The sequence below is a fragment of the Oncorhynchus gorbuscha genome, unplaced genomic scaffold, assembly GCF_021184085.1.
Source record: "Oncorhynchus gorbuscha isolate QuinsamMale2020 ecotype Even-year unplaced genomic scaffold, OgorEven_v1.0 Un_scaffold_2868, whole genome shotgun sequence".
Lineage (NCBI taxonomy): Eukaryota > Metazoa > Chordata > Actinopteri > Salmoniformes > Salmonidae > Oncorhynchus > Oncorhynchus gorbuscha.
This window is the reverse complement of record NW_025747263.1, coordinates 10001-34429: the sequence shown is the minus strand read 5'-3', so window position 1 is coordinate 34429 and position 24429 is coordinate 10001. Positions and strand designations below refer to the sequence as shown.

General features: G+C 43.9%; 1 protein-coding gene across 1 annotated transcript in view; it reads left to right on the top strand.

The window, feature by feature from the left end:
• Window positions 1-24429, top strand: part of LOC124026975 (periostin-like) — a gene marked incomplete at its 3' end in the record, with an annotated part of 34872 nt that overhangs the window by 7897 nt on the left and 2546 nt on the right. Inside the window, exons 3-5 of the mRNA XM_046339561.1 lie at window positions 11692-11756; window positions 12484-12641; window positions 22515-22679. Coding sequence (XP_046195517.1) covers window positions 11692-11756; window positions 12484-12641; window positions 22515-22679 — 388 coding nt within the window. The remainder of the gene's footprint in view (window positions 1-11691; window positions 11757-12483; window positions 12642-22514; window positions 22680-24429) is intronic.

The following is a 24429-nucleotide window of genomic DNA, read 5'->3' as shown; positions in this document are numbered from 1 at the left end:
ATATATAAATACCTGGTTAAATTATATTTATAAATACCTGGTTAAATTATATTGATAAATACCTGGTTAAATTATATTTATAAATACCTGGTTAAATAAAGGGTTATATATATAAATACCTGGTTAAATACAGGGTTATATTTATAAATACCTGGTTAAATTATATTTATAAATACCTGGTTAAATTATATTTATAAATACCTGGTTAAATTATATGTATAAATACCTGGTTAAATTATATTTATAACTACCTAGTTAAATTATATTTATAAATACCTGGTTAAATTATATTTATAAATACCTGGTTAAATTATATTTATAAATACCTGGTTAAATAAAGGGTTATATATATAAATACCTGGTTAAATACAGGGTTATATTTATAAATACCTGGTTAAATAATATTTATAAATACCTGGTTAAATTATATTTATAATTACCTGGTTAAATAATATTTATAAATACCTGGTTAAATTATATTTATAAATACCTGGTTAAATAATATTTATAAATACCTGGTTAAATTATATTTATAAATACCTGGTTAAATTATATATATAAATACCTGGTTAAATAAAGGGTTATATATATATAAATACCTGGTTAAATAAAGGGTTATATATATAAATACCTGGTTAAATTATATATATAAATAAAGGTGAAATAAAAGAAACATAAATAAAACACTGTCAGCTGCCTTCAGGGGAAGTTTGAGTCAGAATCTCTGGTCCTGGAGGCCTGGAGCTGCTCTTAGGTGGCTTTCTCTCTCACTCTCATTATGTATATATGTCTGTTTCATTATCTCTATCCATCCATCTCTCTCTCTCCCTTCTACCCCTTTCTCCCTCTCATGTTTCCTTTCCTCTCCCTCCCCCTCTCTCCTGTCTCCTCCTTTCCTCTCCCTCCCCCCTCTCTCATGTCTCCTTTCCTCTCCCTCCCCCCTCTCTCCTGTCTCCTTTCCTCTCCCTCCCCCTCTCTCATGTCTCCTTTCCTCTCCCTCCCCCTCTCTCCTGTCTCCTCCTTTCCTCTCCCTCCACCCTCTCTCCTGTCTCCTCCTTTCCTCTCCCTCCCCCTCTCTCCTGTCTCCTTTCCTCTCCCCCCCCTCTCTCCTGTCTCCTCCTTTCCTCTCCCTCCATCCCCTCTCCTGTCTCCTCCTTTCCTCTCCCTCCACCCTCTCTCCTGTCTCCTCCTTTCCTCTCCCTCCACCCTCTCTCCTGTCTCCTCCTTTCCTCTCCCTCCACCCTCTCTCATGTCTCCTTTCCTCTCCCTCCCCCCTCTCTCCTGTCTCCTTTCCTCTCCCTCCACCCTCTCTCCTGTCTCCTCCTTTCCTCTCCCTCCCCCTCTCTCCTGTCTCCTCCTTTCCTCTCCCTCCCCCTCTCTCCTGTCTCCTCCTTTCCTCTCCCTCCCCCTCTCTCATGTCTCCTCCTTTCCTCTCCCTCCCCCTCTCTCATGTTTCCTTTCCTCTCCCTCCACCCTCTCTCCTGTCTCCTTTCCTCTCCCTCCACCCTCTCTCCTGTCTCCTTTCCTCTCCCTCCCCCCTCTCTCCTGTTTCCTTTCCTCTCCCTCCACCCTCTCTCCTGTTTCCTTTCCTCTCCCTCCACCCTCTCTCCTGTTTCCTTTCCTCTCCCTCCACCCTCTCCCATGTCTCCTTTACTCTCCCTCCCCCCTCTCTCATGTTTCCTTTCCTCTCCCTCCACCCTCTCTCATGTCTGTGCTATCCTGTCTCCTTTCCTCTCCCTCCACCCTCTCTCATGTCTGTGCTATCCTGTCTCCTTTCCTCTCCCTCCACCCTCTCTCATGTCTGTGCTATCCTGTCTCCTTTCCTCTCCCTCCACCCTCTCTCATGTCTGTGCTATCCTGTTTCCTTTCATGTCTCCTTTCCTCTCCCTCCCTCCACCCTCTCTCATGTCTCCTTTTCCTTCTCCTCTCCCTCCACCCTCTCTCCTGTTTCTCCTTTCCTCTCCCTCCACCCTCTCTCCTGTTTCCTTTCCTCTCCCTCCCACCCTCTCTCATGTCTCCTTTCCTCTCCCTCCACCCTCTCTCATGTCTCCTTTCCTCTCCCTCCACCCTCTCTCATGTCTCCTTTCCTCTCCTCCCCCCTCTCTCCTCCTTTCCTCTCCCTCCACCCTCTCTCCTGTCTCCTCCTTTCCTCTCCCTCCACCCTCTCTCATGTCTCCTTTCCTCTCCCTCCCCCTCTCTCCTGTTTCCTTTCCTCTCCCTCCCCCTCTCTCCTGTCTCCTTTCCTCTCCCTCCACCCTCTCTCATGTCTCCTTTCCTCTCCCTCCCCCCTCTCTCATGTCTCATTTCCTCTCCCTCCACCCTTTCTCCTGTTTCCTTTCCTCTCCCTCCACCCTCTCTCATGTCTCCTTTCCTCTCCCTCCACCCTCTCTCATGTCTCCTTTCCTCTCCCTCCACCCTCTCTCCTGTTTCATTTCCTCTCCCTCCACCCTCTCTCCTGTCTCCTCCTTTCCTCTCCCTCCACCCTCTCTCATGTTTCATTTCCTCTCCCTCCCCCCTCTCTCCTGTCTCCTCCTTTCCTCTCCCTCCACCCTCTCTCATGTTTCCTTTCCTCTCCCTCCCCCCTCTCTCCTGTCTCCTCCTTTCCTCTCCCTCGCCCCCTCTCTCCTGTCTCCTCCTTTCCTCTCCCTCCACCCTCTCTCATGTCTCCTTTCCTCTCCCTCCCCCTCTCTCCTGTTTCCTTTCCTCTCCCTCCCCCCTCTCTCCTGTCTCCTTTCCTCTCCCTCCCCCTCTCTCATGTCTCATTTCCTCTCCCTCCCCCTCTCTCATGTCTCCTTTCCTCTCCCTCCACCCTCTCTCCTGTTTCCTTTCCTCTCCCTCCACCCTCTCTCCTGTTTCCTTTCCTCTCCCTCCACCCTCTCTCATGTCTCCTTTCCTCTCCCTCCACCCTCTCTCCTGTCTCCTCCTTTCCTCTCCCTCCACCCTCTCTCATGTTTCCTTTCCTCTCCCTCCACCCTCTCTCCTGTCTCCTCCTTTCCTCTCCCTCGCCCCTCTCTCCTGTCTCCTCCTTTCCTCTCCCTCCCCCCTCTCTCCTGTCTCCTCCTTTCCTCTCCCTCCCCCCTCTCTCCTGTCTCCTCCTTTCCTCTCCCTCGCCCCTCTCTCCTGTCTCCTCCTTTCCTCTCCCTCCCCCTCTCTCCTGTCTCCTCCTTTCCTCTCCCTCCCCCCTCTCTCCTGTTTCCTTTCCTCTCCCTCCACCCTCTCTCCTGTTTCCTTTCCTCTCCCTCCACCCTCTCTCCTGTTTCCTTTCCTCTCCCTCCACCCTCTCTCCTGTCTCCTTTCCTCTCCCTCCCCCCTCTCTCCTGTTTCCTTTCCTCTCCCTCCACCCTCTCTCATGTTTCATTTCCTCTCCCTCAACCCTCTCTCCTGTCTGCTCCTTTCCTCTCCCTCCACCCTCTCTCATGTTTCCTTTCCTCTCCCTCCACCCTCTCTCATGTCTGTGCTATCCTGTCTCCTTTCCTCTCCCTCCCCCTCTCTCATGTCTCCTTTCCTCTCCCTCCCCCCTCTCTCATGTTTCCTTTCCTCTCCCTCCACCCTCTCTCATGTCTGTGCTATCCTGTCTCCTTTCCTCTCCCTCCCCCCTCTCTCCTGTCTCCTCCTTTCCTCTCCCTCCACCCTCTCTCATGTTTCCTTTCCTCTCCCTCCCCCTCTCTCCTGTCTCCTCCCTTCCTCTCCCTCCCCCTCTCTCATGTCTCCTTTCCTCTCCCTCCCCCTCTCTCCTGTCTCATCCTTTCCTCTACCTCCCCCTCTCTCATGTCTCCTTTCCTCTCCCTCCCCCTCTCTCCTGTCTCCTCCTTTCCTCTCCCTCCCCCTCTCTCCTGTCTCCTTTCCTCTCCCTCCCCTCTCTCCTGTCTCCTCCTTTCCTCTCCCTCCCCCTCTCTCCTGTCTCCTTTCCTCTCCCTCCCCTCTCTCCTGTCTCCTTTCCTCTCCCTCCCCCTCTCTCCTGTCTCCTTTCCTCTCCCTCCACCCTCTCTCATGTCTCCTTTCCTCTCCCTCCCCCTCTCTCCTGTCTCCTCCTTTTATCTCCCTCCCCCTCTCTCCTGTCTCCTCCTTTCCTCTCCCTCCACCCTCTCTCATGTCTCTTTTCCTCTCCCTCCCCCTCTCTCCTGTCTCCTCCCTTCCTCTCCCTCCCCCTCTCTCATGTCTCCCTTTCCTCTCCCTCCCCCTCTCTCCTGTTTCCTTTCCTCTCCCTCCCCCTCTCTCATGTCTCCTTTCCTCTCCCTCCCCCTCTCTCATGTCTCCTTTCCTCTCCCTCCCCCTCTCTCATGTCTCCTTTCCTCTCCCTCCCCCTCTCTCCTGTCTCCTCCTTTCCTCTCCCTCCCCCTCTCTCATGTCTCCTTTCCTCTCCCTCCCCCTCTCTCATGTCTCCTTTCCTCTCCCTCCACCCTCTCTCCTGTCTCCTCCTTTCCTCTCCCTCCACCCTCTCTCCTGTCTCCTTTCCTCTCCCTCCCCCTCTCTCCTGTCTCCTTTCCTCTCCCTCCACCCTCTCTCCTGTCTCCTCCTTTCCTCTCCCTCCACCCTTTCTCCTGTCTCCTTTCCTCTCCCTCCCCCTCTCTCCTGTCTCCTTTCCTCTCCCTCCACCCTCTCTCCTGTCTCCTCCTTTCCTCTCCCTCCCCCCTCTCCTGTCTCCTTTCCTGTTCATTTCACTGAAATGCATGACTGAGTTTTGTTTCGGAACCGAGAGAGAGACAGACAGAGTTACACCAACTGTTACCACACAGAGACTGTTACCACACAGAGTTACACCAACTGTTGTTACCAATTCAGTTACCACACAGAGTTACACCAACTGTTACCACACAGAGTTACACCAACTGTTACCAACACAGAGTTACACCAATTCAGTTACCACACAGAGTTACACCAACTGTTACCACACAGAGTTACACCAACTGTTACCACACAGAGTTACACCAACTCAGTTACCACACAGAGTTACACCAATTCAGTTACCACACAGAGTTACACCAATTCAGTTACCACACAGAGTTACACCAACTGTTACCACACAGAGTTACACCAATTCAGTTACCACACAGAGTTACACCAATTCAGTTACCACACAGAGTTACACCAACTGTTACCACACAGAGTTACACCAATTCAGTTACCACACAGAGTTACACCAATTCAGTTACCACACAGAGTTACACCAATTCAGTTACCACACAGAGTTACAGTTACCACACAGAGTTACACCAACTGTTACCACACCAAGAGTTACACCAATTCAGTTACCACACAGAGTTACACCAATTCAGTTACCACACAGAGTTACACCAATTCAGTTACCACACAGAGTTACACCATACTGTTAGTTACACAATTCAGTTACCACAGCTTACACCAATTCAGCCACACAGAGTTACACCAATTGTTACCACACAGTTACACCATATTAGACAAACACAATGAAAGGGTTTATTCATGTCTTGAAGCCTCAGGTCTATCCCCTGTTACTTAATCAGGCCTCAGGTCTATCCCCTGTTACTTAAGGTCAGGCCTCAGGTCTATCCCCTGTTACTTAAGGTCAGGCCTCAGGTCTATCCTGTTACTTAAGGTCAGGCCTCAGGTCAGGCCTAGGTCTATCCCCTGTTACTTAAGGTCAGGCCTCAGGTCTATCCCCTGTTACTTAAGGTCAGGCCTCAGGTCTATCCCCTGTTACTTAAGGTCAGGCCTCAGGTCTATCCCCTGTTACTTAAGGTCAGGCCTCAGGTCTATCCCCTGTTACTTAAGGTCAGGCCTCAGGTCTATCCCCTGTTACTTAGGTCAGGCCTCAGGTCTATCCCCTGTTGTTACTTACATTTGATCAGCATTTAACCTACACATAGTAGTCAGGCCTCAGGTCTACCCCTGTGTTAAGAACAAATTCTTCTTTTCAATGACGGCCTAGGAACAGTGGGTTAACTGCCTGTTCAGGGGCAGAACGACAGATTTGTACCTTGTCAGCTCGGAGAGATTGACCTTGCAACCTTCCGGTTACTAGTCCAACGCCTCTTGAACCACTAGGTGAGAGAAGTGCGTAGCCTATCACATGATCGACTTAACAGTCAGGCCTCAGGTCTATCCCCTGTTACGCAAGGTCAGGCCTCAGGTCTATCTTCCCCTGTTAAGAACAAATTCTTCTTTTTGAGGTAGGAACAGGCCTGTTCAGGTCTATCCCCTGATTGACCTTGCAAGGTACAGGCCTCAGGCTATCCACCCCTGTTACGCATTTTTTCAAGTGTGCAGGCCTCAGGTCAGTATACATGTAACCCTGATTCAACTTATGTAGTTGTTTGGTGGATATTCTACTCTTGGATGGGGCACCAATAACCTGGTGCAGCAGATGGTCTGAACCATCTGGGAAAACATTGACATTTACATTTTACATTTAAGTCATTTCAGGTCTTATCCAGAGCCCTGTTACCTTATGACATCCAGTGGGACAGTAACAGGCCTAAAACTTAGGGGGTCTGAGAGGGATCTTAACCCCTAGGTTTCCTTAAAGAGGTGGGGTTTCAGGTGTCTCAGGCCTCAGAGTCTATCCCCTGTTACTGGGCTGAGCGGGAGGTACTTCCAGGCCTCAGGCAAGGTCTATCCCCTGTTACTTGAGGTCAGGCCTCAGGTTTAATCTATCCCCTGTTACTTAACTCTGCGGGTCACGGGGCCTCAGGTCTATGGGAGGAGGACACAATGGAGTTGTCGACCGTGATGGCGAGATCATGGAACGGGCAGTCCTTCCCCGGGAGGAAGAGTTAGGTTCTTGAGGTGGTGAGGTCAGGCCTCAGGTCTATCCAGAGCCCTGGGGGACACCAGTTAGCGCGTGGTGAGGAGACAGGTCAGGCCTCAGGTCTATCCCCTGTTACTTAGCAGGTCAGGCCTCAGGTCTATGAAACCTGTTGCGAGTGTAGGTTTTTTTCAGAATGCTCATTCAGAGGTCAGGCCTCAAGAGTTTTGGAGAGAAAAGAAAGAAGGAGGTCTAATGACCCTTTTTTTACTTTAGCCAACGGTCAGGCCTCCGGAAATGGTCTCAAGCGGGCAGGTTGTTCCCAAGACGCGAGATTTCATCTGGAGAGAGAGGGGAAAGAGGTCAGGCCTCAGCGGTGTCGTTTGACTTAGCCGAGGATCCTGTTACCTTCTTTTCAAAATGGTTGCAGCCATCTCAGTGCTAGATACATTTGGTTCAGATGCTTGGAATTTAGCGTGGTAGAAAGTGGCTTTAGCACAGAGACTACACATAGTAGTTGATGAGGTGCCTGAGTTGCGGGAGGGGAGGAAGCCGGCCTGGAGGATAGGGGACATAGAAGTCAAGGGATGCTGAGGAGGCTCAGGAGAGGTAAGAGCGGAGGGAAGAGTCTGATGGAAGAGGAAATGACTTAAATGTAAATGTAAAAAGGATATCGGAGACTTGGAGGAGTTGCAGTGAGGTTTGGAAGAACAGCATCTAGTAAAGTCGGGAGGCTGTGTCAATGTCAAAAGAGGAGAGGAGTGGAAAGAAGGAGGCCCTGGGGAGGTTTGCCCAGAACTGTGAGAGGTAGCATTGTCAGCTCATTTTTGAACTCTTTTGATAAGGATGTTCTTTAACTGTGACACATGGAATTCAAAGGAGGCGAAGTCAGTTAAGAATGACCACTTGGGAGAGAAATTCTTCTTTTCAATGAGTGTTGTCTGTGGTGATCCATGCCTAGGAACAGTGGAGGGAGGCATTAACTCTGCCTGTTCAGATTGGCAGCAGAACCGGAGACCTGGAACTCCCGTTTGCGCGCTGGGACCACCTTGTCAGTCTGCGGGAGATTGACCTTGCAACCTACGCCGGTTACTAGTCCAACGCTCTAACCACTAGGCTACCCTGCCGTTGTTGACCCCTTTAGTGTAACCAAGGTAACACATTTTTCCAAGTGTGCGTAGCCAGTCACATGATCGAGTATACATGTAACCTGTGATTCAACAGTATGTAGTTGTTTGGTGTGATATTCTACTCTTGGATGGGGGGCACCAATAACCTGGTGCAGCAGATGGTCTGTTTAACCATCTGGGAAAACAATAGATGGCTCATAGAAAATAATCCATTTTAGCAGCTATTACTATTACTCACACAGTGAGCAGTCATTGAGTTCATCGTTAGTGATTCTCTATTCATTGGTGGCCCATTTTATATCCATTAGCTAGATTACACCATGAAACAATCAATCAATCAAATGTATTGATAAAAGTTCAGTTGAGTGTAAGAGTTTCTTAAATCAGCTGATATCTCAAAGTGCTTTACAGAAATCCAGCAGTCTAAAACCACAAACAGCAAGAAACAATGCAGATGTAGATAAAGCTTAAATAGTGATATCTCAAAGTGCTGTACAAAAACTAAAACCACAAACAGCAAGCAATGCAGAGAAAGTGGTAGGAAAAACTCCCCTAGAAAGGGTGTAACCTAGGAAGAAACCTAGAGAGGAACCAGGCTATGTGGGGTGTGGCCAGTCCTCTTCTGGCTGTGGTAGGAGGAGATTATAACAGAACATGGCCAAGATGTTCAAATGTTCATAGATGACCAGCTGGGTCAAATAATAATCACAGTGGTTGTAGAGGGTGCAACAAGTCAGTACCTCAGGAGTAAATGTCAGTTGGCTTTCGGAGCCGAGCATTCAGAGGTCGAGACAGCAGGTGTGGTAAAGAGAGAGCGAGTCGGAAACAGCATGTCCGAGACAAGGCAGCACATCTTGTGAACAAGCCAGAGTTCCATAGCCGCAGGCAGAACAGTTGAAACTGGAGCAGCAGCAGGGCCAGGTCAGGTAGTTCTGAGGCATGATCCTAGGGCTCAGTTCCTCCAGGAGGGAGAGAGGGAGAGATGGTATTAGAAGGAGCATACTTAAATTCCCACAGGACACCAGATAGGGCAGGAAAATTACAACAGACTGACACTAGCCCCGCGGCACATAGAGACTAGAGGCTGAGACAGTGGTGGGACAGGGGACACTGTGGCCCCGTCCGAAGATATCCCTGGACAGGGCCAATCAGACAGGATATAACCCCACCCACTTTACCAAGCACAACACACCACTGGAAGGATATCAACAGACCACCAACTTTGTAACCTGAAACAAGGCTGAGTATAGACCACAAAAATGTCCTCCACCGCACGAGCCCAAAGGGACACAAAACAGGACAGGAAGAACAGGACAGGAAGAACACGTCTGTGACTCAACCCCTCCTAGGGACGGCATGGAAGAGCACAAGAAAGCCAGTGACTCAGCCCCCATAATAGGGTCAGAGGCAGAGGATCCCAGTGGAGAGACGGTAGCTGGCTAGGCAGAGACAGCAAGGGCGGATCGACTACACTCAATCATAGGACCCACTGAAGAGATGAGTCTTTAATAAAGACTTAAAACCTGTTATCCTCAGCAACCTCCGCTGAAATGGCAGAGCGCGAAATTCCTTTTTTTATTTTTTATTTAACTTCCATACATTCACAATGTTAATCTTCACAATGTTGATCTTGTTAATCTAGCCATTGTGTCAGATTTCAAAAAGGCTTTCCAGTGAAAGCACACCATACGATTATGTTATGTCAGAGCCTAGTCACAAAAAAACATACAGCCATTTTCCAGCCAAAGAGAAGAGTCACAAAAAGCAGAAATAGAGATCAAATTAATCACTAACCGTTGATGATCTTCATCCGATGGCACTCATAGGACATCATGTTACTCAATACATGCATGTAGCTCTATTTTGAGATGTGAGGTATCACGATCTCTTTCAATAATGACAGGAATGGAGGAGGTCTTTATCCTAGTGAGATTGTTAAGGCGAACACAGCCATGTTTAGTTTTGCCCAACCCAGGTCGAGGTACAGACACGGTCTCAATGGGGATAGCTGAGCTGACTACACTGACTGTGCTAGTGGCAGACTCCACTAAGCTGGCATGCTGGTACCCCTCCAGCTAGGATGGAGTCCGTCACTCCTCAGCAGGTCAGGCTTGGTCCTGTTTGTGGGTGAGTCCCAGAAAGAGGGCCAATTATCTACAAATTCTATCTTTTGGGAGGGGCAGAAAACAGTTTTCAACCAGAGATTGAGTTGTGAGACTCTGCTGTTGAGCTCATCGCTCCCTCTAACTGGGACAGGGCCAGAGACAATTACTTGAGTCGATGCCTACATATTTTTCTAGCTGATTTATACGCTGAAGCTATGTTGCGCTTGGTGACCTCTGACTGTTTCATCCTAACATTGTTGCTGCTGACGTGGATAACAATATCCCTATACTCTCTACACTCACCAGTTTTAGCTTTAGCCAGCACCATCTTCAGATTAGCCTTAACGTCAGTAGCCCTGCCCCCTGGTAAACAGTGTATGATCACTGGATGATTCGTTTTAAGTCTTATACTGCAGGTAATGGAGTCGCCAATGACTAGGGTTTTCAATTTGTCAGAGCTAATGGTGGGAAGCTTCGGTGTCTCAGACCCCGTAACGGGAGGAGTAGAGACCAGAGAAGGCTCAGCCTCTGAACTCTGGGAAAACCGGTTGAAAGTTTGTCGGTTGAATGAGCGACACCAGTTGAGTATTCCTACAGCATTTCTCAATTTTTATCAAATTGATCAGCAATACAGTGAAGACATTGTTAATGTTGTAAATCAAATCAAATCAAAGTTTATTTGTCACATGTGCCCGAATACAACCTTACAGGGAAATGCTGACTTACAGGTTTAACCAACAGCACAAAAAAATGTATTAGGTGAACAATAGTTAAGTAAAGAATTAAAAACAACAGTAAAAAGACAGTGATAAATAACAGTAGCAAATGACTATTGTAGCTGGAAATGGCAGATTTCTTTATGGAATATCTACATAGGCGTACAGAGGCCCAGCAACCATCACTCCTGTGTTCCAATGGCACGCTGTGTTAGCTAATTCAAGTTTATAATTTTAAAAGGCTAATTGATCATTAGAAAACCCTTTTGCAATTATGTTAGAATAGCTGAAAACTGTTGTTCTGATTAAATAAGCAATACAACTGGGCATTTTTAGACTATTTGAGTATCTGGAGCATCAGCGTTTATGGGTTTGATTACACCCTCAAAATGGACAGAAACAAAGGACTTTCCTCTGAAACACTCTGAAACACATCAGTCTATTCTTGTTCTGAGAAATGAAGGCTATTCCATGCGAGAAATTGCAAAGAAACTGAAGATCTGGTACAACGCTGTGTGCTACCCCCTTCACAGAACAGCTGTCTCTAACCAGAATCGAAAGAGGAGTGGGAGGCCCCGGTGCACAACTGAGCAAGAGGACAAGTCCATTAGTGTCTAGTTTGAGAAACAGAGGACTCACAAGACCTCAACTGGAAGCTTTGTTAAATAGTATCCGCAAAACACCAGTCTCAACGTCAACAGTGAAGAGGTGACTCCGGGAACATGGCTTTCTAGGCAGAGTTGCAAAGAAAAAGCCATATCTCAGACTGGCCAATAAAAAGAAAAGAAAACATTAAGTGGGGCAAAAGAACACACACTGGATAGAGGTTCTATCTCTTATAGTTGTGTCTCGTCCTAACAGGGTGGTTCTATCTCTTATAGTTGTGTCTCGTCCTAACAGGGTGGTTCTATCTCTTATAGTTGTCTTGTCCTAACAGGGTGGTTCTATCTCTTATAGTTGTCTTGTCATACCAGGGTGGTTCTATCTCTTATAGTTGTGTCTCGTCTTTTCTCCAGGATGGTTGTCTATGAGTGCTGTCCAGGCTACATGAAGCTGGAAGGCATGAAAGGATGCCCTGCAGGTTTGTGCATACTAGTGTGGTTCACATACCCAGTCTATGAAAACCATACACTCTCCGAGATGTGGCTTCATAGGATTTCACACTGTACTCTCACCCTATAGATCCTCCCTCTCACCCTATAGCTCCTCCCTCTCACCCTATAGCTCCTCCCTCTCACCCTATAGCTCCTCCCTCTAAGCCTATAGCTCCTCTCTCTCACCCTGTAATCTCACCCAGTTCTCTCGCCCTATAGCCCCTCCCTCTCACCCTATAGCTCCTCCCTCTCACCATATAGCTCCTCCCTATCACCATATAGCTCCTCCCTCTCACCCTGTAGCTCCTCCCTCTCAGCCTATAGCTCCTCAGCCTACAGAGCCGCCTTCTCACCATATAGCTCCTCCCTTTCACCATATAGCTCCTCCCTCTCAACCTATAGCACCACCCTCTCAGCATATAAATCCTCCCTCACCCTACAGTGCCGCCCTATCACCCTTTAGCTCCTCCCTCTCACCCTATAGCTCCTCCCTCTCACCCTGGGTGAGCAGACTTCTTTTCCAGTTCAGCAATAGAACACTTGATTATCAACTCATTTGGTTTGATACATTGAATCAGGTGTGATAGTGCTGAGCTCGAACAGAAGCTTGGACACCCGGCAGGGTTGGCCTGCTCCAGTTGGTTTATACATTGTGTGTGACTTTAAACTCTCTCTCTCTCTCTCTCTCTCTCTCTCTCTCTCTCGCTCCTCCAGTGGCTCCTATAGACCATGTGTATGGCACATTGGGCCTGGTGAAGGCTAGGACAACCCAGAAGTACTCAGCCCTCTCTAAGCTGAGGGAAGAGATTGAAGGGAAGGGATCGTTCACTATGTTTTCCCCTAGTGACGAAGCCTGGGACCTGCTGGACCCTGTAAGTAGACATAACTGTAGTTAGTCAGTCAGTTACTTAGTTAAATAGTCAGTCAATCAGTGAGTCAGTCATTTAGTTAATTAGTTAATCAGTCAGTCAGTTGGTCAGTCAGTGAGTCAGTCAGTCAGTCAGTCAGTCAGTCAAACAGTCAGTCACCCAGTCAGTCAGTCACCCAGTCAGTCAGTTAGTCAGTTAGTCAGTCAGTCAATCAGTCAGTTAGTCAGTCAGTCAATCAGTCAGTTAGTCAGTCAGTCAAACAGTCAGTTAGTCAGTCAGTTAATCAGTCAGTTAATCAGTCAGTTAATTAGTCAGTTAAATAGTCAGTTAGTCAGTTAATTAGTTAATCAGTCAGTCAGTTGGTCAGTCAGTGAGTCAGTCACCCAGTGAGTCAGTCAGTAAGTCAGTCACCCAGTCAGTCAGTCAGTTAATCAGTCAGTTAATCAGTCAGTTAATCAGTCAGTTAGTCAGTCAGTTAATCAGTCAGTTAATCAGTCAGTTAGTCAGTCAGTTAATCAGTCAGTTAGTCAGTCAGTTAATCAGTCAGTTAATCAGTCAGTCAATTAATCAGTCAGTCAGTCAGTTAGTCAGTCAGTCAGTTAGTCAGTCAGTCAATTAATCAGTCAGTCAGTTAGTCAGTCAGTTAATCAGTCATTTAATCAGTCAGTCAGTCAGTCAGTTAGTCAGTCAGTCAGTCAATTAATCAGTCAGTCAGTTAGTCAGTCAGTCAGTTAGTCAGTCAGTCAATTAATCAGTCAGTCAGTTAGTCAGTCAGTTAATCAGTCAGTTAATCAGTCAGTCAGTCAGTCAGTCAGTCAGTCAGTCAGTCAGTCAGTCAGTCAGATAATCAGTCAGTCAATTAATCAGTCAGTCAGTTAATCAGTCAGTCAGTCAGTCAGTCAGTTAGTCAGTCAGTCAATTAATCAGTCAGTTAGTTAGTCAGTCAGTTAGTCAGTCAGTCAATCAGTCAGTTAGTCAGTCAGTTAATCAGTCAGTTAATCAGTCAGTTAATCAGTCAGTTAGTCAGTCAGTTAGTCAGTCAGTCAATCAGTCAGTTAATCAGTCAGTTAGTCAGTCAGTTAATTAATCAGTCAGTTAGTCAGTCAGTCAATTAATCAGTCAGTCAATTAATCAGTCAGTTAGTCAGTCAGTCAGTTAATCAGTCAGTTAGTCAGTCAGTTAATTAATCAGTCAGTTAGTCAGTCAGTCAATTAATCAGTCAGTTAGTTAGTCAGTCAGTTAATCAGTCAGTTAATCAGTCAGTTAATCAGTCAGTCAGTCAGTCAGTTAGTCAGTCAGTCAGTTAGTCAGTCAGTCAATTAATCAGTCAGTTAGTTTAGTCAGTCAGTCAGTCAGTCAGTCAGTCAGTCAGTCAGTCAGTCAGTTAATCAGTCAGTTAATCAGTCAGTTAATCAGTCAGTTAGTCAGTCAGTTAATCAGTCAGTTAATCAGTCAGTTAGTCAGTCAGTTAATCAGTCAGTTAATCAGTCAGTTAATCAGTCAGTTAGTTAGTCAGTCAGGTAATCAGTCAGTTAATCAGTCAGTTAGTCAGTCAGTTAATCAGTTAGTTAGTCAGTCAGTTAATCAGTCAGTCAGTCAGTCAGTCAGTTAGTCAGTCAGTCAGTCAGTTAGTCAGTCAGTCAGTTAATCAGTCAGTTAGTTAGTCAGTCAGTTAATCAGTCAGTTAATCAGTCAGTTAATAATAATAATAATAATAATAATATATGCCATTTAGCAGACGCTTTTATCCAAAGCGACTTACAGTCATGTGTGCATACATTCTTCGTATGGGTGGTCCCGGGGATCGAACCCACTACCCTGGCGTTACAAGCGCCATGCTCTACCAACTGAGCTACACAGGACAGTTAGTCAGTCAGTTAATCAGTCAGTTAGTCAGTCAGTCAGTTAATCAGTCAGTTAATCAGTCAATTAATCAGTCAGTTAATCAGTCAGTTAGTTAGTCAGTCAGTTAATCAGTCAGTTAATCAGTCAGTTAGTTAGTCAGTCAGTTAATCAGTCAGTTAATCAGTCAGTTAGTCAGTCAGTCAGTTAATCAGTCAGTTAATCAGTCAGTTAATCAGTCAGTTAGTCAGTCAGTCAGTTAATCAGTCAGTTAATCAGTCAATTAATCAGTCAGTCAATCAGTCAGTTAGTCAGTCAGTTAATCAGTCAGTTAATCAGTCAGACAGTCAGTCAGTTAATCAGTCAATTAATCAGTCAGTCAGTCAGTCAGTCGGTTAATCAGTCAATTAATCAGTCAGTTAGTTAGTCAGTCAGTTAGTCAGTCAGTCAGTTAATCAGTCAGTTAATCAGTCAGTTAGTCAGTCAGTCAGTTAGTCAGTCAGTTAATCAGTCAGTTAATCAGTCAGTTAGTCAGTCAGTTAGTTAGTCAGTCAGTTAGTCAGTCAGTCAGTTAATCAGTCAGTCAGTCAGTCAGTTAATCAGTCAGTTAATCAGTCAGTTAATCAGTCAGTTAATCAGTCAGTTAATCAGTCAGTCAGTTAGTCAGTCAGTTAATCAGTCAGTTAATCAGTCAGACAGTCAGTCAGTTAATCAGTCAGTCAGTCAGTCAGTCAGTTAATCAGTCAGACAGTCAGTCAGTTAATCAGTCAGTCAGTCAGTCAGTCAGTTAATCAGTCAATTAATCAGTCAGTTAGTTAGTCAGTCAGTTAGTCAGTCAGTCAATCAGTCAGTTAGTCAGTCAGTTAATCAGTCAGTTAGTCAGTCAGTTAATCAGTCAGTTAGTCAGTCAGTTAGTCAGTCAGTTAATCAGTCAGTTAATCAGTCAGTTAATCAGTCAGTCAGTCAGTCAGTCAGTTAATCAGTCAATTAATCAGTCAGTTAGTCAGTCAGTCAGTTAATCAGTCAGTCAGTCAGTCAGTTAGTAAGTCAGTCAGTTAGTTAGTCAGTCAGTCAGTTAATCAGTCAGTCAGTCAGTTAGTAAGTCAGTCAGTTAGTTAGTCAATCAGTTAGTCAGTCAGCCAGTTAGTCAGTCAGTCAATTAATCAGTCAGTTAGTTAGTCAGTCAGTCAATCAGTTCATCAGTCAGTCAGTTAGTCAGTCAGTCAGTCAATCAGTCAGTCAATTAGTCAGTCAGCCAGTTAGTCAGTCAGTTAGTAAGTCAGTCAGTTAGTTAGTCAATCAGTTAGTCAGTCAGCCAGTTAGTCAGTCAGTCAATTAATCAGTCAGTTAGTTAGTCAGTCAGTCAATCAGTTCATCAGTCAGTCAGTCAGTCAGTTAGTCAGTCAGTTAATCAGTCAGTTAGTCAGTCAGTTAGTCAGTCAGTTAATCAGTCAGTTAATCAGTCAGTTAGTTAGTCAGTTAGTCAGTCAGTTAGTCAGTCAGTTAATCAGTCAGTTAATCAGTCAGTTAATCAGTCAGTTAGTCAGTCAGTTAATCAGTTAGTTAGTCAGTCAGTTAATCAGTCAGTCAGTCAGTCAGTCAGTTAGTCAGTCAGTCAGTCAGTCAGTCAGTCAGTTAGTCAGTCAGTTAATCAGTCAGTTAGTTAGTCAGTCAGTTAATCAGTCAGTTAATCAGTCAGTTAATCAGTCAATTAATCAGTCAGTTAGTCAGTCAGTTAATCAGTCAGTTAATCAGTCAGACAGTCAGTCAGTTAATCAGTCAGTCAGTCAGTCAGTTAATCAGTCAATTAATCAGTCAGTTAGTTAGTCAGTCAATTAGTCAGTCAGTCAATCAGTCAGTTAGTCAGTCAGTTAATCAGTCAGTTAATCAGTCAGTTAGTCAGTCAGTTAATCAGTCAGTTAGTCAGTCAGTTAGTCAGTCAGTTAATCAGTCAGTTAATCAGTCAGTTAGTCAGTCAGTTAGTCAGTCAGTTAGTCAGTCAGTTAATCATTCAGTTAATCAGTCAGTTAATCAGTCAGTTAGTCAGTCAGTTAGTCAGTCAGTCAGTTAATCAGTCAATTAATCAGTCAGTTAGTCAGTCAGTCAGTTAATCAGTCAGTCAGTCAGTCAGTTAGTCAGTCAGTTAGTCAGTCAGTTAGTCAGTCAGTTAATCATTCAGTTAATCAGTCAGTTAATCAGTCAGTTAGTCAGTCAGTCAGTCAGTCAGTCAGTCAATTAATCTGTCAGTTAGTTAGTCAGTCAATTAGTCAGTCAGTCAATCAGTCAGTCAGTCAGTCAGTTAATCAGTCAGTTAATCAGTCAGTTAGTCAGTCAGTTAGTCAGTCAGTTAGTCAGTCAGTTAATCATTCAGTTAATCAGTCAGTTAATCAGTCAGTTAGTCAGTCAGTCAGTCAGTCAGTCAGTCAATTAATCTGTCAGTTAGTTAGTCAGTCAATTAGTCAGTCAGTCAATCAGTCAGTTAGTCAGTCAGTTAATCAGTCAGTTAATCAGTCAGTTAGTCAGTCAGTTAATCAGTCAGTTAGTCAGTCAGTTAGTCAGTCAGTTAATCAGTCAGTTAATCAGTCAGTCAGTCAGTCAGTTAATCAGTCAGTTAGTTAGTCAGTCAGTTAATCAGTCAGTTAATCAGTCAATTAATCAGTCAGTTAGTCAGTCAGTCAATCAGTCAGTTAGTCAGTCAGTTAATCAGTCAGTTAATCAGTCAGACAGTCAGTCAGTTAATCAGTCAGTCAGTCAGTCAGTTAATCAGTCAATTAATCAGTCAGTTAGTTAGTCAGTCAGTTAGTCAGTCAGTCAATCAGTCAGTTAGTCAGTCAGTTAATCAGTCAGTTAGTCAGTCAGTTAATCAGTCAGTTAGTCAGTCAGTTAGTCAGTCAGTTAATCAGTCAGTTAATCAGTCAGTCAGTCAGTCAGTCAGTTAATCAGTCAATTAATCAGTCAGTTAGTCAGTCAGTCAGTTAATCAGTCAGTCAGTCAGTCAGTTAGTAAGTCAGTCAGTTAGTTAGTCAGTCAGTCAGTTAATCAGTCAGTCAGTCAGTTAGTAAGTCAGTCAGTTAGTTAGTCAATCAGTTAGTCAGTCAGCCAGTTAGTCAGTCAGTCAATTAATCAGTCAGTTAGTTAGTCAGTCAGTCAATCAGTTCATCAGTCAGTCAGTCAGTCAGTTAGTCAGTCAGTTAATCAGTCAGTTAGTCAGTCAGTTAGTCAGTCAGTTAATCAGTCAGTTAATCAGTCAGTTAGTTAGTCAGTTAGTCAGTCAGTTAGTCAGTCAGTTAATCAGTCAGTTAATCAGTCAGTTAATCAGTCAGTTAGTCAGTCAGTTAATCAGTTAGTTAGTCAGTCAGTTAATCAGTCAGTCAGTCAGTCAGTCAGTTAGTCAGTCAGTCAGTCAGTCAGTCAGTCAGTTAGTCAGTCAGTCAGTTAATCAGTCAGTTAGTTAGTCAGTCAGTTAATCAGTCAGTTAATCAGTCAGTTAATCAGTCAATTAATCAGTCATTTAGTCAGTCAGTTAATCAGTCAGTTAATCAGTCAGACAGTCAGTCAGTTAATCAATCAGTCAGTCAGTCAGTCAGTCAGTTAATCAGTCAATTAATCAGTCAGTTAGTTAGTCAGTCAATTAGTCAGTCAGTCAATCAGTCAGTTAGTCAGTCAGTTAATCAGTCAGTTAATCAGTCAGTTAGTCAGTCAGTTAATCAGTCAGTTAGTCAGTCAGTTAGTCAGTCAGTTAATCAGTCAGTTAATCAGTCAGTTAGTCAGTCAGTTAGTCAGTCAGTTAGTCAGTCAGTTAATCAGTCAGTTAATCAGTCAGTTAGTCAGTCAGTTAGTTAGTCAGTCAGTTAGTCAGTCAGTCAGTTAATCAGTCAGTCAGTCAGTTAATCAGTCAGTTAATCAGTCAGTTAATCAGTCAGTTAATCAGTCAGTTAATCAGTCAGTCAGTTAGTCAGTCAGTTAATCAGTCAGTTAATCAGTCAGACAGTCAGTCAGTTAATCAGTCAGTCAGTCAGTCAGTCAGTTAATCAGTCAGACAGTCAGTCAGTTAATCAGTCAGTCAGTCAGTCAGTCAGTTAATCAGTCAATTAATCAGTCAGTTAGTTAGTCAGTCAGTTAGTCAGTCAGTCAATCAGTCAGTTAGTCAGTCAGTTAATCAGTCAGTTAGTCAGTCAGTTAATCAGTCAGTTAGTCAGTCAGTTAGTCAGTCAGTTAATCAGTCAGTTAATCAGTCAGTTAATCAGTCAGTCAGTCAGTCAGTCAGTTAATCAGTCAATTAATCAGTCAGTTAGTCAGTCAGTCAGTTAATCAGTCAGTCAGTCAGTCAGTTAGTAAGTCAGTCAGTTAGTTAGTCAGTCAGTCAGTTAATCAGTCAGTCAGTCAGTTAGTAAGTCAGTCAGTTAGTTAGTCAATCAGTTAGTCAGTCAGCCAGTTAGTCAGTCAGTCAATTAATCAGTCAGTTAGTTAGTCAGTCAGTCAATCAGTTCATCAGTCAGTCAGTTAGTCAGTCAGTCAGTCAATCAGTCAGTCAATTAGTCAGTCAGCCAGTTAGTCAGTCAGTTAGTAAGTCAGTCAGTTAGTTAGTCAATCAGTTAGTCAGTCAGCCAGTTAGTCAGTCAGTCAATTAATCAGTCAGTTAGTTAGTCAGTCAGTCAATCAGTTCATCAGTCAGTCAGTCAGTCAGTTAGTCAGTCAGTTAATCAGTCAGTTAGTCAGTCAGTTAGTCAGTCAGTTAATCAGTCAGTTAATCAGTCAGTTAGTTAGTCAGTTAGTCAGTCAGTTAGTCAGTCAGTTAATCAGTCAGTTAATCAGTCAGTTAATCAGTCAGTTAGTCAGTCAGTTAATCAGTTAGTTAGTCAGTCAGTTAATCAGTCAGTCAGTCAGTCAGTCAGTTAGTCAGTCAGTCAGTCAGTCAGTCAGTTAGTCAGTCAGTTAATCAGTCAGTTAGTTAGTCAGTCAGTTAATCAGTCAGTTAATCAGTCAGTTAATCAGTCAATTAATCAGTCAGTTAGTCAGTCAGTTAATCAGTCAGTTAATCAGTCAGACAGTCAGTCAGTTAATCAGTCAGTCAGTCAGTCAGTCAGTTAATCAGTCAATTAATCAGTCAGTTAGTTAGTCAGTCAATTAGTCAGTCAGTCAATCAGTCAGTTAGTCAGTCAGTTAATCAGTCAGTTAATCAGTCAGTTAGTCAGTCAGTTAATCAGTCAGTTAGTCAGTCAGTTAGTCAGTCAGTTAATCAGTCAGTTAATCAGTCAGTTAGTCAGTCAGTTAGTCAGTCAGTTAGTCAGTCAGTTAATCATTCAGTTAATCAGTCAGTCAGTCAGTCAGTCAGTCAATTAATCTGTCAGTTAGTTAGTCAGTCAATTAGTCAGTCAGTCAATCAGTCAGTTAGTCAGTCAGTTAATCAGTCAGTTAATCAGTCAGTTAGTCAGTCAGTTAATCAGTCAGTTAGTCAGTCAGTTAGTCAGTCAGTTAATCAGTCAGTTAATCAGTCAGTCAGTCAGTCAGTTAATCAGTCAGTTAGTTAGTCAGTCAGTTAATCAGTCAGTTAATCAGTCAATTAATCAGTCAGTTAGTCAGTCAGTCAATCAGTCAGTTAGTCAGTCAGTTAATCAGTCAGTTAATCAGTCAGACAGTCAGTCAGTTAATCAGTCAGTCAGTCAGTCAGTTAATCAGTCAATTAATCAGTCAGTTAGTTAGTCAGTCAGTTAGTCAGTCAGTCAATCAGTCAGTTAGTCAGTCAGTTAATCAGTCAGTTAGTCAGTCAGTTAATCAGTCAGTTAGTCAGTCAGTTAGTCAGTCAGTTAATCAGTCAGTTAATCAGTCAGTCAGTCAGTCAGTCAGTTAATCAGTCAATTAATCAGTCAGTTAGTCAGTCAGTCAGTTAATCAGTCAGTCAGTCAGTCAGTTAGTAAGTCAGTCAGTTAGTTAGTCAGTCAGTCAGTTAATCAGTCAGTCAGTCAGTTAGTAAGTCAGTCAGTTAGTTAGTCAATCAGTTAGTCAGTCAGCCAGTTAGTCAGTCAGTCAATTAATCAGTCAGTTAGTTAGTCAGTCAGTCAATCAGTTCATCAGTCAGTCAGTCAGTCAGTTAGTCAGTCAGTTAATCAGTCAGTTAGTCAGTCAGTTAGTCAGTCAGTTAATCAGTCAGTTAATCAGTCAGTTAGTTAGTCAGTTAGTCAGTCAGTTAGTCAGTCAGTTAATCAGTCAGTTAATCAGTCAGTTAATCAGTCAGTTAGTCAGTCAGTTAATCAGTCAGTTAATCAGTCAGTTAATCAGTCAGTCAGTCAGTCAGTCAGTTAGTCAGTCAGTCAGTCAGTCAGTCAGTTAGTCAGTCAGTCAGTTAATCAGTCAGTTAGTTAGTCAGTCAGTTAATCAGTCAGTTAATCAGTCAGTCAGTCAGTCAGTCAGTTAATCAGTCAATTAATCAGTCAGTTAGTCAGTCAGTCAGTTAATCAGTCAGTCAGTCAGTCAGTTAGTAAGTCAGTCAGTTAGTTAGTCAGTCAGTCAGTTAATCAGTCAGTCAGTCAGTTAGTAAGTCAGTCAGTTAGTTAGTCAATCAGTTAGTCAGTCAGCCAGTTAGTCAGTCAGTCAATTAATCAGTCAGTTAGTTAGTCAGTCAGTCAATCAGTTCATCAGTCAGTCAGTCAGTCAGTTAGTCAGTCAGTTAATCAGTCAGTTAGTCAGTCAGTTAGTCAGTCAGTTAATCAGTCAGTTAATCAGTCAGTTAGTTAGTCAGTTAGTCAGTCAGTTAGTCAGTCAGTTAATCAGTCAGTTAATAAGTCAGTTAATCAGTCAGTTAGTCAGTCAGTTAATCAGTCAGTTAATCAGTCAGTTAATCAGTCAGTCAGTCAGTCAGTTAGTCAGTCAGTCAGTCAGTCAGTCAGTTAGTCAGTCAGTCAGTTAATCAGTCAGTTAGTTAGTCAGTCAGTTAATCAGTCAGTTAATCAGTCAGTTAATCAGTCAATTAATCAGTCAGTTAGTCAGTCAGTTAATCAGTCAGTTAATCAGTCAGACAGTCAGTCAGTTAATCAGTCAGTCAGTCAGTCAGTCAGTCAGTTAATCAGTCAATTAATCAGTCAGTTAGTTAGTCAGTCAATTAGTCAGTCAGTCAATCAGTCAGTTAGTCAGTCAGTTAATCAGTCAGTTAATCAGTCAGTTAGTCAGTCAGTTAATCAGTCAGTTAGTCAGTCAGTTAGTCAGTCAGTTAATCAGTCAGTTAATCAGTCAGTTAGTCAGTCAGTTAGTCAGTCAGTTAGTCAGTCAGTTAATCATTCAGTTAATCAGTCAGTCAGTCAGTCAGTCAATTAATCTGTCAGTTAGTTAGTCAGTCAATTAGTCAGTCAGTTAGTCAGTCAGTTAGTCAGTCAGTTAATCAGTCAGTTAATCAGTCAGTCAGTCAGTCAGTCAGTCAGTTAATCAGTCAATTAATCAGTCAGTTAGTCAGTCAGTCAGTTAATCAGTCAGTCAGTCAGTCAGTTAGTAAGTCAGTTAGTTAGTTAGTCAGTCAGTCAGTTAATCAGTCAGTCAGTCAGTTAGTAAGTCAGTCAGTTAGTTAGTCAATCAGTTAGTCAGTCAGCCAGTTAGTCAGTCAGTCAATTAATCAGTCAGTTAGTTAGTCAGTCAGTCAATCAGTTCATCAGTCAGTCAGTTAGTCAGTCAGTCAATCAATCAGTCAGTCAATTAGTCAGTCAGCCAGTGAGCCAGTCAGTCAATCAGTCAGTCAGCCAGTCAGTCAGCTAGTCAGTCAGCCAGTTCTGTTCAGACAGGGAAATCTCTGCTTCCTTCCTTAGTCAATCAGTGAGTCAATCAGTCAGCCAGTCAGTCAATCAGTCAGCCAGTCAGTCAGCCAGCCAGTCAGCCAGTCAGTCAGTCAATCAATCAGTCAGCCAGTCAGTCAGTCAATCAGTCAGTCAGTCAGCCAGTCAGTCAATCAGTCAGTCAGCCAGTCAGTCAGTCAGCCAGTTCTGTTCAGACAGGGAGATCACTGCTTCCTCTCTCCCACACTCTCTTGTTCCTCCTATCCATCCCCAGGAGGTGCTTGGTGCCTTGGTGAGCAACGTGAACATTGAGCTGTACAACGCCCTGCACTATCACATGGTCAACCATCGCATGCTAACGAAAGACCTGAAGAATGACATGTCTATCACCTCCATGTACAACAACCAAGGACTCTACATCAATCACTACTCAAATGGGGTATGTATTCAACCGCTAGCCCCAAGACTTAACCCTTAGCCCCTACCTCTGGAACCCCCAAAAAACCTAGCTAGCACCTACTCCTAGATCCAAACGCTAGACCCTAGACTTAACCCTTAGCCCCTACCTCTGGACCCCCCAAAATACCTAGCTAGCACCTACTCCTAGATCCAAACGCTAGACCCTAGACTTAACACTTAGACCCTACCTCTGCACCCCCCAAAAAACCTAGCTAGCACCTACTCCTAGAGCCAACCGCTAGACCCTACCCTTAAACAACTAGTCCCCTAGCCCCAAGCCATAGCTAGCCCCTATCCAGACTTCTCTCATAGACCCATCAGTAAATGAGAATGTGTTCTCAGTCAACTTACCTAGTAAAATAAATATATCAGATCAGACAAGATTCAATAGTGTAATCAATATGGTAGAAACTCCATCTACACTATGTAGATGTTCAATATATATATATATTTTTTCCAAGCCTTTTTCTGCTACCAAAGTCATTAAACTCTGTAACTGTTTACCGTCATGGTGAAATCCCTGAGCGGTTTCCTTCCTCTCTGGCAACTGAGTCAGAAAGAACAGCTGTATCTTTGTAGTGACTGGGTGTATTGATACACTGAGTCAGAAAGAACAGCTGTATCTTTGTAGTGACTGGGTGTATTGATACACTGAGTTAGGAAGGACGCCTGTATCTTTGTAGTGACTGGGTGTATTGATACACTGAGTTAGGAAGGACGCCTGTATCTTTGTAGTGACTGGGTGTATTGATACACTGAGTCAGGAAGGACTCCTGTATCTCTGTAGTGACTGGGTGTATTGATACACTGAGTCAGGAAGGACGCCTGTATCTTTGTAGTGACTGGGTGTATTGATACCATGGGTTAGGAAGGACGCCTGTATCTTTGTAGTGACTGGGTGTATTGATACACTGAGTCAGAAAGAACAGCTGTATCTTTGTAGTGACTGGGTGTATTGATACACTGAGTCAGGAAGGACTCCTGTATCTTTGTAGTGACTGGGTGTATTGATACACTGAGTCAGGAAGGACGCCTGTATCTTTGTAGTGACTGGGTGTATTGATACACTGAGTTAGGAAGAACAACTGTATCTTTGTAGTGACTGGGTGTATTGATACACCCTCCATAGTGTAATGAATAACTTCATGCTCAAAGGGATATTCAGTCTGTTTTCAGATTATTCACCCATCGACCAATAGGAGCCCGTCTTTGCTAGTTATCGACCAATAGGAGCCCGTCTTTGCTAGTTATTGAAAAACCTCCCTGGTCTTTGAGGTTGAATCTGTGTTTGAATGAGGGACCTTACAGATAGTTGTATGTGTGGTGTACAGAGATGAGGTCGTCACTAAAGAATGCATGTTAAACAGTGTTATTGTAAAACGGAGTGAGTCCGTGAAACTTTTTATGAGACATATTTAGGCTTGATACAACAAAAGAGTTGAATACTTGACACAAAACATTTCAGCTTTTAAATTTAAATTAATTTGTAAAAAATGTCTAAAATCATAATTCCATTTTGACATTTTGGGGTATTGTGTGTAGGCTAACTGATTGTGTGTAGGCTAACTGATTGTGTGTAGGCTAACTGATTGTGTGTAGGCTAACTGATTGTGTATAGGCTAACTGATTGTGTGTAGGCTAACTGATTGTGTGTAGGCTACCTGATTGTGTGTAGGCTAACTGATTGTGTAGGCTAACTGATTGTGTATAGGCTAACTGATTGTGTATAG